General features: G+C 35.6%; 1 protein-coding gene across 1 annotated transcript; it reads left to right on the top strand.

The window, feature by feature from the left end:
* The first annotated feature begins 212 nt into the window (after window positions 1–212).
* Window positions 213–11,252, top strand: tm4sf18 (transmembrane 4 L six family member 18). Its single transcript, XM_007234270.4, has 4 exons — window positions 213–534; window positions 2,519–2,590; window positions 5,435–5,577; window positions 9,453–11,252. Exons 1-4 carry the CDS (start codon window positions 358–360, stop codon window positions 9,649–9,651), a joined length of 591 nt encoding a protein of 196 aa, XP_007234332.2. The 5' UTR covers window positions 213–357; the 3' UTR covers window positions 9,652–11,252.
* The last annotated feature ends 2,204 nt before the right edge of the window (window positions 11,253–13,456 follow it).

Genomic DNA, 13,456 nt, shown 5'->3' with positions numbered 1-13,456 from the left:
TGCTGGGGGAAATGTAATGTAATGTAATGTAATGTAACACAATCAGTGGCCTTGGCCATTCCCAAGCCCTTCCCTGCTCTGCCCCCAATTCATACTTCTCAAAATGGGAAACATTGCATCATATCCCATCCTGCAGTGCTGTGCTGCTGGAGGGGATGTGTGGGTGCTCGGGGGTGGAGGGGGAGGGTCTCTTAAAAAGCTTACACTTCTCTTCTGCCTCTCTCAGTTTCCTTCCTGGATTACAGCTGCAGCTGCCGGCCTGGGCTGGGGAGTAACTGACTGCTCCTTCCTTTGTCCACTTCTTTCCTCTCCTCTACTCTCCTCGCCTCTCTGCTTCTCTCCATTCCCCTCAGAAAGATGTGTTCTCTAGGGTTCGCCCGCTCCCTGGGCTTCGCCCTCCTCCCGCTGGCCACCTGCTGCATAGTGGCCAACGTGCTGCTCTTCTTCCCTGATGGACAGATGGATTTTGTGAAGGATAACCGCTTGACCAAGTACGTGTGGTACTTCATGGGAGTCGGAGGTGGAGGAGTAGCTGTGAGTATTCTGTCTGGACTTTTTTTTTTCATTTTACTTAAACAAGCTCAAAACTTAACCTTCGCCTTCTAAACTAGATAACGTGTTTACTCTATTAACTATGTTGTGGCCACATATTAAATTCAAATAGGACCTTTGAGCTGAATCAATTTAAATCATTTAGATTTTAGTCTGTTGCCATTGGCAGATTATTTTCTTATTACTTCTGGCACCATGTATTTCCCAGTTTCTGTCATGTGCTGTCAGTGTGTAGTCATTCCCCACAGTCTACCTTAGATAAAGTAAATCCTATATTATGATTTAGCTATATGGTAGTAGCTATAAAACCAAGAAATAGTTTTACAAGCTATTGATTCTCTGTTGGCTGTGTGTTATATACTGTTATACTGTGCACCTCATCTACTTTTGTTTCTCTAATTCACTTTCCATAAGTGCTTTAAAAACTATGTTTTAGAAAGATTACTGTAAAAAAGAAGACTAAATACATATATGGTTCTAGCTATAAAACCAAGTAATTATTATACAAGCTTTTAATTCTCTGTTGGCTGTGTGTTATATACTGTTATACTGTGCACTTCATATAATTTTGTTTCTCTAATTTAGTGTTTTACTTAAGTGATTACTGTTAAAAAGAAGATTAAATCCATATATTTTTTGTCTGACCATAAAATTTGAAGTGGAATTATTTTACAAAAAAAACAATACAACAAAAACAAAACTTGAAATTTAGATGTAATATCTTTTTTATGTTTTAAATTTTATTTGAGTGTACTCAATTTGTACTCAAACTTGAGTAAATTCAGCTTGTCCAGGCTTACAGTGTATGAGGTAATTATGAGGTGCTTTAAAGTTAAATTAATGCTTGATTATTTGTAAAATATAGACAGAATGCATACAAAGTAGGACTGTACACTAAAAAAACAAACATAAATCAAAACTGCCAGGGACACAATTTGATAATAATTGAACAAAATCAAGTATTTCAGCTTTCATCAATGTCTGTCCTTTTTGTTAGAAGTGCTGATAATAGATCAATGTAATTTTTTTCTAAATTACATTACAAACACTTTGGAGCTTAAAAGCTGACATAAGTATGTGAATCTGCATATATGTGTGTATTTATATATACGTATATATATGTATGTGTGTATTTTTGTTTATTAACTTAATTATATTTAAAGGTGTAATTTATAAATTAGATTTTTCAAATGATTTTTTTTTCTGTTGTGAACTTGGGAGGTGGTGGAATTTACTGTTATTATTTCACATAGCTTTTAAGATTTTTTTCATTTTTAAAATCTGATCCATTTATTACAATCTTTTTGATTTAAAATTCAGAAATATGTCAAAACTTACGTGAAAAAGCCAGAAGACAGACGAATTCATGAATTAAAAAAAACTTTGATCTAAATTTGCTTTTTAAAAATCAGGAAAATTTAATTTAAATATACAAAATGCAGATAGAGCTACTATACTATAATATAATAATGTATTAATATTATGTCAGATTTTTAACAAAGCACAGTGAATTCCTACACTAAACGCTATATAATCTCAGAAACACATATAGTTATTGTTTATTACTCTGTTTTTTGTGTCAGTTAGTTGATTTAATTTTACTTTGTGAGATTTTAGTTAAACATCATTTTATATTACATATAAATGGCCTAATGAACATAAAAACACGCACAGATGGATAAAGTAGTGTGATTATATATGTGATTTGTGAGAGGATATGGCGGCTTATCTGCTGGTTAGATTGTGATGAATGGTAAAGCAAAGCTAAAAATAAAGACGGGACAATAGAGGCCTTGTTTTTTTCTCAGCATTAGCAGGGCATCGCCCTTCAGGCCCCTGATCCTCAGAAACGGAAAACATCCTCACTTCCAGCGTTCTGTCTGATATCTAATACTGACATATATATATATATATTTATATGCAATATAGATAAATAACCATATGATTATTTCCTCCTTCTCCGCAGGTATTCATTCCTGCCATTACTTTTCTAACCATGGGAAAATGTGCAAACTCCTGTGGGACGGAGAGCTGTGCGGTGAGTCCTCTGTCTGCACATCCTGTTAATCTGTAATCCCAGAATTCTCCTGTTCTGACCTGAGAGATATAATTATAGAAAGCTGTTTTAGCTTAAATGACTGTAGAAATCTTATTAGCATATCAATATCATAAAATAAAACACTGTAACAAATTGATGTAAATTTACAGGAAAATTAAAACACAGAACATTGATATACAGTTGCGTATCTGGAGCACCCCCATGTGGGAGTTTCCTAATTACAATGCAATAGCAATGCATTCTGAGAGATGAGCTGCTTAGTGAGGGACACACTACTAGTGCGCACTCTGTCAATTTGTAATTAGTAACTCGTTAATATTTGTTTAACACAAGTTAATTAAGGCACCAAGTTTGACCCCTACTTCCGCTGTAATCTGCCCCGCCCCCGCCCAACGCACTGATTTGTTTTCTGGCTGAATGACTGAACGTCACGCTCTTACTGAGTCCAGCAGTAACACTCCGGTTCAGACTTCCAGCTCCGACCTGGTTAGAGATATCTCTCTCTCACTCACACACACACACACACACACACACAGACCCGCACTTTCCTGCCCTCCTGCTCTTCATTCCTTAGATTTTTATACTCATCAAATTAAGTTTGAATTCAGTAATCCTCACAAACAATTTTACAATCCAATTTATCACGCATTCTTCATTCCAGCAGCCTACGTTGATTTTATCTCCCCTCAAACATACAAGTATATGCTAATTGACACCACTAATATACGTATAATTGCATTTTGCATTTCTTACATTCATTCTTTTATTTACATTTAAATATCCACTATAAAAATGTACGTCTGAAGAAAAACAAATGCAATTAATCGCAGTTAATCACAGAATTTTGTTGTGATTAATCGGATTACATTTTTTAATCGATTGACACCACTACTTTTTACGTTGTGGTGTTTTTTTGTTCAACAGCAGTTCATCACTTGTTATAAAGAAGAAGTTTTAATTTAATTTGTGTATTATTAGAGTTAAACTTTTGTAATTTTCTAATTACATTTCAACATTCCTTTATTCTTTTACACAAAGAAGTACATCTGTCCTACTGTAGTACATGTAACTACAGGCTGGAGAACCAGTGGGCGTGGCTGTCAATTATTTTGTGCCTCAGCCAATCATACAACAGAGATCGACTGTCAATCAGTTCTTGTATTGGCCAATTAAAAGTGTGAAGTACCTGAGCCAATGGTTTAAAAGAATTTGGAAAAAGGCGTGGCATATTTCTCATGTGCACAGAAGTGCCTTAAATTTTGAGAAGGGTAAGGATGCAGACTGGAGACCTAAATGCAAATTGTGATTGACAGGCTCTTGTCCCGAGTCCTCATCCATTTATGTCTCCGGTCTGCAGTGTTACACTTCTCATCCTATTGGCCTCTGACATTAACTGTTTACTTTTAATTGTCTTCCCCACCCTAACTCACCATCATTGTGTAGTCTGACCCACCAGGGCTACAGTGCTTTGGGTATTCTGCTTTATTTAACGTTTGTCTGCTTGGTTGAAGTGTTGTAGGCTGTAAGAGCAAGTTACTAATTCCTTAACTGCAAAGGGAAACTTCACTCTGGTTGAGAAGTGGAAAGTAGTAACTCTGTACTTAATCTTGTTTTAACATTAATTATTTTTAAAAAACAGACCCCAAGACTACACACTAATGGTGACTCATAGCTGTGAGGGACACACCCATTATGCAAATTAATATTATGCTAAGAGCCAATAGGAAATGCAACATGCTGGAATTCAATATACAGTAAAATATTGTTGCAATAAACAAATAGTAGATGTACTTCAAAATAACAATACAATACTGCCAGTTAATTAATGTAATTATACAAAAATAACATTTTACAATAAGGGTACATTAATTGACATTAATAATTAGGTAAGTAATGTATCACTTAATTATTAATTGACATTAATTAAGACATAATGAATCATTATAAAATGTGTAAATAATATTTAAATGTATTTTTATATAATTAATAGTATTAACAACATTCTTAGACATTATTATATATAATATTTATGGATGTTTAATAAAATAACTAATATCAATTAATAATTAGTTATATGGTAATTAGATAATTACCATTTAACACTGTTTTTGTACTGTACTGTTTTTATGTACCCATATTGTAAAGTGTTACCAATTATATAATTACTGATATCTAAAAGTACAGTTTTTACTAGTAAAATACATTGTAGATGTGGATTTATAATTTCTATTAATTAAAAAAGTAAATATAGATACCTGTTAGGGGTGGGCAATATTATATCGTATACAATATATCGTGACACAGAAATATCATGATATTAAAAATCCATATTGTGATAATAGGGCTGTTCTGTCTTAAAAGTAGTCTATTATTTACTGTGAAGCTTTAGGTGTATTTATTGTATAATTGTTTTAGTTTGCAGTTTATATGCATGCACTAAATATTCTGCAATATTATTTGCTGCATTATATTATTTTATGCTATACTATTTATTTTGCCACATTATGATTATGCTGTTTTACTATTATACTATATTCCTGAAATTAATTAATTATTTTAGTTTTCCTATATCGCCAAGTATATCGTTATCACAAAAATACCCTGAAATATCGTGACATTATTTTAGAGCCATATCGCCCACCCCTAATACCTGTAACTGTTTGTAGCTACATTACTTGGTAAAAATGCAATTAAAGATAAGACTAGTCATAATTACATTACATATGTAAATTAGATAGATGTGCAGTTTGAGTGTTTAAACTGTATAAACTAGTTAAAGCAGTTTCAGTTGTTTCTGTCCTGATTGTGTTTGTTGTGAAGCAGATGTGTGGTTCCGTGCTGGCGTCTCTTATTGGACTTGCTGGTTCTGGATACTGTTTTATCATCTCAGCCGTTGCCTTGCTGGAGGGGCCGTTCTGCTTCACCTCGTTGGGATGGAGATCTCCATTCGAGAGTGAGGGGCCGAAGTAAGGAACCAGTATAAATCCTTCTCATACTTCTTATTCACCTAAATATACATTATTACGTTTAGCACACACTCTTTACTAAGTGTTATTTTGAGTCTTATTATAAAATATATCTTTAAATCAGCATTATGTAACATTTATTACCTTAAAATTCTGTAGCAGCTTCAATCATTTTTCAGCAGGGTAAAGAAATAAATCAGCCATAACATACAACAATTACTAAGGAGCCCATGAAGGGACAGGTGTGTATTTTTTAAATGATGAGCCCTAGATACTTAGTGGTGAGCACTACATACTAAGTGGTGAGCACCAGATAGTATAATTACTTGTGTGTACCAGTGACTTCACAGACTGCTATGTGCACAATAAGAGTTATCTAGCTAACTAGCTAGCTGGCTATCATTAGCTCTGGACTTATTACCACCTTTAGCTACCTAGCTAAAACATTCCACACTGAAATAAAGTAGTTAACATTAGCTAACTTAGCTAACAACTGTATTTCACTGAGGAACATCTATTCAGCAAGGCAGGTTATTGTAAATCGTTAAAATTGTTACAAGCTACGAGCTAGCTAGCATTAGCCATTAAATCTAGTAGGGCTGACGGCAAATAAAAATAACTAGTCGACCAAATTTCATTGGTCGATTGGTCGCAGAAAAAAAAGTGCTCTTGTCAAAGGGCTTCTGGGACTTTTAATTTCAATGGCGTGACAAAGGAAGACGTGATATGAATTTACCATCGGTGATTAGTTTGAAAAGGACAGAAGGCATTCTGGCCATGTCTGGAAGGAGCTCTAAAATATGGGATCACTACATAACTGGTCGATTAGTTGGCGTAAATGACGGCCTCTGGTCGACCAACAAAATCCTTGGTCGTGGACAGCCCTAAAATCTAGCAATCTTGCTAACTACCAGCTGGGTTTCTTTAACTGCAGATAAGTTACAACCTGCCCAGACGTGGCTGTAGACATTATACATAAAAATAATCAAAGAAGCATGTCTATGTGGCAGGTCCACAGATATCCAAAAATATGATATACCTGTTAAAACATGCATTCACATTATTTCCCTTACTGTTCATAAATTTGCTTAAATACACTAAGAAAACTTATACTGAATGAAATTACCAAAATCAACTAGCAATCTCCCCCAAACAACATTCATACAACATTAAAGGGGCAATTCAGCACTGGGTGATGTATGGGTTTAGGGGTGGGGCAGGAAGAAGAAATGATTGGCTGAGCTGCAGCAGCATCAGTGTGCCTCTGGTAGCGGTGAGATGCAGATGATTGGACATCAGCGGGGGGCGGTATTGTTGACGGACTGTTCTCCATATTGTCATGTGTCTGCGTACTAAAGTACCTGAATACACAGAAACTTCTTCTTCGTCTATAGCACACCTGATCCTGAGAGGGCGCTGCAGAGGCGGTAATTACAACAACATTCAGTTGTACTGGGCATTGCTAATTTTTTTATGCAAACTGTGACTTTAGGTTGGATGTGAACTGAAATGTTCACAGTAATTCTGTGTTGGTCAGATTAAACACAATAGATGATAAAAATGACATTTATTTTTGGTAAAAAAAAAAAAAAAAAAGCTATCCTTCCATTAAAGAGTCACTAAACCCTAAACCATATATATATATATATATATATATATATATATATATATATATATATATATATATATATATATATATATTAATAGCTGAAATGTTTTCCTTTGAAGTAATGAAACACACCAGTCATACTTACTAACCTTTAAAAATGCTTTATTGTGGTAATTTCTGCCTCTGCTGCGCACTCTCAGTTTCAACTGTGCTATATGCAAGGATGATGTGTTCGTTTACTTTGGTACACAGACATATCACAATATGCAGATCAGTCAATCTATAACACCGCCCCCTGCTGACGTCCAATCATCTGCGTCTCACCGTTATCAGAGGCACACTGCTACTGCCCGCTGGAACTCAGCCAATCAGCTCTCCCTTCTGTCCCACCCCTAAACCCATACATCACCCAGTGCCCCTCCCAAACTACCTCTCCCTTATTCAAATTTGACCTGAGGGTGGAGTTAAGTTTAGAGCCCCGTTAATAAACAAGTACTGAGTGATTTCAAGACTACACACTGATGAGTGAATTAGGGGTGGGGGAACATGCAAATCAATAATGTTAGGAGCCAATAAGAAAGGCAACGTTCTAAAATGTAAGATACATTAAAATGAGGTTAAAATAAATGACAGTAGGTGCACTGTTAAATAATAGTAAATAGTAAAATGCTGGTTTAACTGCTGCCAGTTAGTTACTGTAATTTTACAGGACAATTTTAACATTGCAGATAAAGGAGGCCAGTTTGTTACATATAATTGCGTGAGTAATATTTATTTAAACATTTCAGTGTTTCATTTTCTCACTTTTATACTGATGTAACTGGTCTTTTAGAAGAGACTACATCAGATTTATTCTAACTTTTACAAACAGAGGTTTCATGTAATGAAGTACAAATACTTTCTTTCCTTACTTAAGTAGAAATGTTGGTTTTCTATACTTTACTGAAGTAATTATTTTTACATTTAAAAAATAGCCTTGTTACTCCTATTTCAATTTAGTTTAATTGTTTTTATTCCGGCTTCTCATCGTTTAATAAAACCCCTGTCTTAAAAAACCTATTCATCCAGAATCTGAGTGAATCTGATTGTGATTGGATGTAGAGAAGTATAAACATATACCATTCCCACTCCCTATTGGTTTATACTGTGATCCATCACACCTGCAAATGCTCCGCCCCCCCCACTCCAGCAAGAGCATAGCAGACGTATATAGCCTAGCATGAAGATACTCAAGAGAACTCCAGATAAACTCCAGTCCAACTAAGCTTTAACTTTAATAAATTTACATTCTACTAAAATACATTCATTTATAATCAGCATATACGCAGCTGAAACACTAGAGAACAGCCTAGAGCAAAATACCAAATTAAATTATCAACATTAACATTTTAATAGAACATTATAGTCATTATGGGTTTTAGAAAAATGGAATGTTTTTGGAGGGGGACTCTGTGGGCGTGGTCTAAGCTTTTGTTTTTTTAATGGCTTTTTTTATTACATCTTACATTACTTTTACTTTTATACTTTCAGTAGTTTTGAGTCTAGTACTTTTACACTATTACCTAAAAAGTAAAAAGCTTGAGTTGATACTTCAACTTCTACAGAAGTATTTTAAACCCTAGTAATCGATTAATTCAAATTTACAGTTAAGGACGATGTGTTTTTATGAAAATCGATTTTCTCTGAGTTTTAATTTTCACCACCGACGCTCCCCTGAGCTTAGCTCCGCCCCTCTCTCCCGCGCGCAGCCCCGCCCCTCTCACCTCATTCACCACGTAGCCTGTCACTCACCTCCTCCACAGTGTCTCCCTCTTTATAAAAAGCTATTCAACAATTTGTCTATAAAAGGTTTAAAAATAAAGAAAACTTAAAAAAGCTAAAAAAAATAAAATAAAATAAAAAAACGCTCTTATAATAACATTTAACAACACGGCAAAAAAATGATTTATGTAATTTATGTAAAAATAAAGTTATTTTGAGACGTGACTGCCTATTTAAAAAGCAACAGAAGTTGTTCATTTGTTGAAGTTCATTTGTATCATTTCTAATATATTTGAGTGTTTTTACTCACTTTTTTCTCTCACAATGTTAATCATTCACAGCTTCAAAAACATGTATTATGCAAGTTAGGCAATGGCGTCATTTAGCGACTTCTAGCGACTTTTAGGAGATTTTAGTAGGAGAAAAAATCGATAAAAAAAAGCCATATCGCCCAGCTCTACTTCAGAGTAATGAATGTTGATACTTTTCACCTCTTTGTTTGCAGGTACTTGTTTGCCAGAGACAGCTGGTCTGAATGCATACAGCCGGGTCATATTGTGGAGTGGAATGTGACGTTGCTCTCCATCCTGCTCGGCCTCAGCACCCTGGAGTTCCTCATCTGCATCGTCCAGATCATCAGCGGGCTGATCAACGCGGTGTGCAGGCCCTGCTGCTATAAGCAGGAGTACAGCCTGAATGCTTGAAGATACAAAACCAAACCGTGCAAGATCCAGTATCCCCTAAAAAACACCAGCGTTCTAAAGCTGGACTGTTGGATTTTAGATCATTCAGAAACAGAACTGACAGACTGCACTGTGACTATCTAGAGCCTGTCGGTAATTACACTGTAACCAATTGCTGTATTTATTTTTACACTAAATCATACAGTAAAATGTTTTATTGCAAAACTATAGAAAGTGATGCATTTAGGGATGCCATATGTATACAGTGCTTTCAGTTTGTTTGGGCACAGTGCGCACAAAAAAACGTTTTTCTCAAATTTTTCCCATTTTCTCCCAATTTACACGGCCAATTACCCAATCCACTCATTAGGACTCCCCCTATCACTAGTGATGCCCCAATATCACGAACGTGAAGTCAGACTCCGCCTCTTTTTGAACTGCTGCTGGTGCAGCATTACCGAGTAGCATCACAGTGCACTCGGAGCACATTCGGTTCTGATACATCAGCTCACAGACGCAGCCTTGTGCTGATCAACATCACCCTAGGAGTGACCCTAGGAGAGCAAGGCCAAATATGCTCCCTCAGGGCAATTTCTTGCTCATAGTGGCAGCGTTCGCCCCATGTTTTGAGCAAATATTACCTAAATTGAACAGCTTAAAAGACATTTCTTTTCTTTCGTTAAGTTAAATCTTTAGTCCCTGACATCCTTTAATTGCATAATTGATGTGTCCTCCCACCCCTAACTCACCGTTAGTGTCTTAGTGCCAGCCTGAATACCTTCCTTAGATATTTAGTTATATACTGTCCAGTGGCTAAATGCCTGCCCTACAGGTTACCATTTTCTGTGCTGTAAATTTGTTATGTGCTGTAAATGTGTTTCTACAGCCAGTATATTAGTGTTAATTTACAGTGCAATTCTGTATAGTACTTTTTATTGGCAAATACAGGACGCAAAAGTTAAATTGCATATGTTTTTGTAAAGATAAAATTTTATTTATGCCAAAATTTACCAAAAAAGTGTTAAATTACTATTCGTATTATACAGTAATATGCTGTAATCTTTCTACAGAGTAAAATACTGTAATCTTTCATTTCATTTATTGCATCAACTGTTATAAGCAACTATTTTGCCATTAATTTGCATTAATTTACATTGTACAAGCACAAGTACTCCAACCCAGTGTTTATCAGGTATTTGTGGGGGAATGTTATATGGGACTGAAGAACCTGTATTACTATTAGTATTATTATTATTAAAGCTTGTCCACTCATCAATCTAATACCACCCTCTTATAATCCTTCAGTATAATAATATCTGTATAGAATCCCCACTCACTGAGACACCGAAAATGTAGGTGTACATCAAAAGAAGTTAAATATTTCAAATGTATTTTTTATCGTACGCTATTCTGCCTTCAACATGCATGTTTTTTTCAGGAACAAATGTATTTTTATGAAGTATGTTTGTTTTGTGTAAGTGTTTGGAGAAAATTATACTGTAAATTATTTTGTAATCTTTGAGAGAAATGGTCAGAAAGTAAAGTCAGAATGTTGTTTTCTGTGTATTTTTATAATTTGCTGGTTAAAAAAAAGAATAAATGTATTACATTTTAGATAGTAACTATTTTGTTGTATTTTTTTGTGTAGCAGAGCATGATTAAGTTTATTATACGGCGTTGCTGTAAGAATCTATCCAGCCCTCAGTTCACAAAGTTCATGTTCCGGTCTCTAGACAGGTATTTGCTTTTCAGGGATAATCTAGTTCCAAGTAAACAAGTACTAATGGCCTTTGACCACAGCCAGTATTTAGAAGATGATTACTTTAAAGGGGCACTAAACCCCCTGATATTTGCTGACTCTACCCTCAGCTCGAAGGGTAGTTTGAGAGAGGCACTAGGTGATGTATGGGTTTAGAGGTGGGCAGGAGGGAGAGCTGATTGGCTGAGCTGCAGCAGCAGTGTTGCTTTGATAGTGGGGAGATGCAGATGGTTGGACGTCAGCAGGGGGGCGGTATTATTGATGGACTGATCTGCATATTGTGACGTGTCATCCACACCTATAGCACAGTTGAAACTGAAAGGGCGCTGCAGAGGCGGAAATTATTACAATAAAAACATTTTTTAAAGGTTAGAAAATCTAAAAAAAAATTTAAGCAGGACTAATATGTTTTAATACTTCAAAGAAACACATTTTATCTATTAATGGAAAAAATATGGATTAGGGTTAAGTGGCTGTTTAAAATCAGTGTGAATCAGAACATCCATACCATGACTTATTGTAACATTTACAATAAGGGTCACTAGAAAAAGTTCTCACAACATTGTTCTTATCAAAATATCGTTCAGGGGTTAATATCTTTCTGTGAGGACTTTAAATCTATATTTAGCCTAAAATAAAGAAAGCTGAATACACTGATTTTACATGAGATAATTTTGAAAACTAATCCCGCCCAAAAAATAGGTAAATGTAACAATAATTTTAAAGTAACGTTTACTTAATGGCTATAATTTAAATTGTACTTAAAACACAGTTTTATTTACTCAATTAAGTTGAGTACTGACTATTGGTTCCTGACATCATTTATTTGCATAATGGGTGCCCCGCCCACCTCTAACTCACCATCAGTGTATAATTTGCCACCAAGGGCTACCATTGCTTTAAATAGCTGTTGTGTATGTAAGCATTATTCGCTTGTGTCTTTGTTTAGTAAGGGGGAATAAAGTGACTCTGTATGTTGTTTCTCTCCACATCTTAGAAAAAAGTACCTTCACCTGAATAATCCTGGGAAAAATAACCATGGTGGTGATGGGTGCTACACCAATTACTCAAAGGAGGAGCAGGAGCTCTACTGTTTACCTTGCTTTTTCAACATGTAAACTGCTGTCAAAAGAAACAAACTTATACGCATTACTCATACTGCGTCCAAGATCAGACCAGAACATTCAATTCAAATCAAATGGGTATGCTTTGGGAAAAGCTTTGTGCCCTCTGCGATAGCTACCCTAAAGAAAGTGTACGCCGGTGATTGTCCGATCTCTTAATAATCAAAATAATATTTTTTTTACATGCCTATAGGTATATGTTTGGGTGAAATAAACATTCTGGTTATATTCTATAAACTACTAATGACATTTCTCCCAAATTTCAAATAAAACTATTGTAATTTAAAAAACACAATACTAAAGTTTTATCTAAGGAAGATAATTATCAACATCGATAATTAGTAAAATAATCCAGATTTTTAATAACATCTTTCATGTGTCTTGGCATGCTCTCCACCAGTCTTTCACACTGCTTTTGGGTGACCTTATGCCACTCCTGGCTCAAACATTCAAGCGGTTCAGCTTTGTTTAATGGCTTATGACCTTCTATCTTCCTCTTGATTACATTCCATAGGTTTTTTTGGGGGGTTCAGGGCTGGAGATTGGGATGGCCATGACGCTGTCTTGATCTGGTGGTCCTTCATCCACACCCTAATTGATCTAGCTGTGTGGAACTGAGCATTGCTGTGCTATAATAAGCAGTCCTCAGAGTTGGAGAAGATTGTCAGAGCAGAAGGAAGCAGGTTTTCTTCCAGGTTAACCTTGTATGCGGCTTGACTCATGCGTCATTTGCAAAGACCAAACTGCCCAATTCCAGCCTTCCTGAAGCATCCCCAGATCACCACTGATTTTCCACCAAAGGCTTGTACACCTCTACAGGTCTCCATCTATTGGCCATTAGATGGCCAGGTGTTGGGTAAAGCTGAAAATTGGAGTCATCAGAGAGGATGATCTTACTGTAGTCCTCTATAGTACAAACTTCAGCCTGGCTTTTCTTTGCTTC

This window comes from Astyanax mexicanus, chromosome 16, assembly GCF_023375975.1.
Source record: "Astyanax mexicanus isolate ESR-SI-001 chromosome 16, AstMex3_surface, whole genome shotgun sequence".
NCBI lineage: Eukaryota > Metazoa > Chordata > Actinopteri > Characiformes > Acestrorhamphidae > Astyanax > Astyanax mexicanus.
This window is presented reverse-complemented; position numbering and strand designations above follow the sequence as displayed.

Bases quoted from the DNA above. Each gene is read 5' to 3' on its own strand.
- tm4sf18 (XM_007234270.4), top strand. From the start codon at position 358: ATGTGTTCTCTAGGGTTCGCCCGCTCCCTGGGCTTCGCCCTCCTCCCG. The intron at 535-2,518 runs GTGAGTATTCTG...CCTTCTCCGCAG, and splicing joins TCGGAGGTGGAGGAGTAGCT to GTATTCATTCCTGCCATTAC. The intron at 2,591-5,434 runs GTGAGTCCTCTG...GTTGTGAAGCAG, and splicing joins GTGGGACGGAGAGCTGTGCG to ATGTGTGGTTCCGTGCTGGC.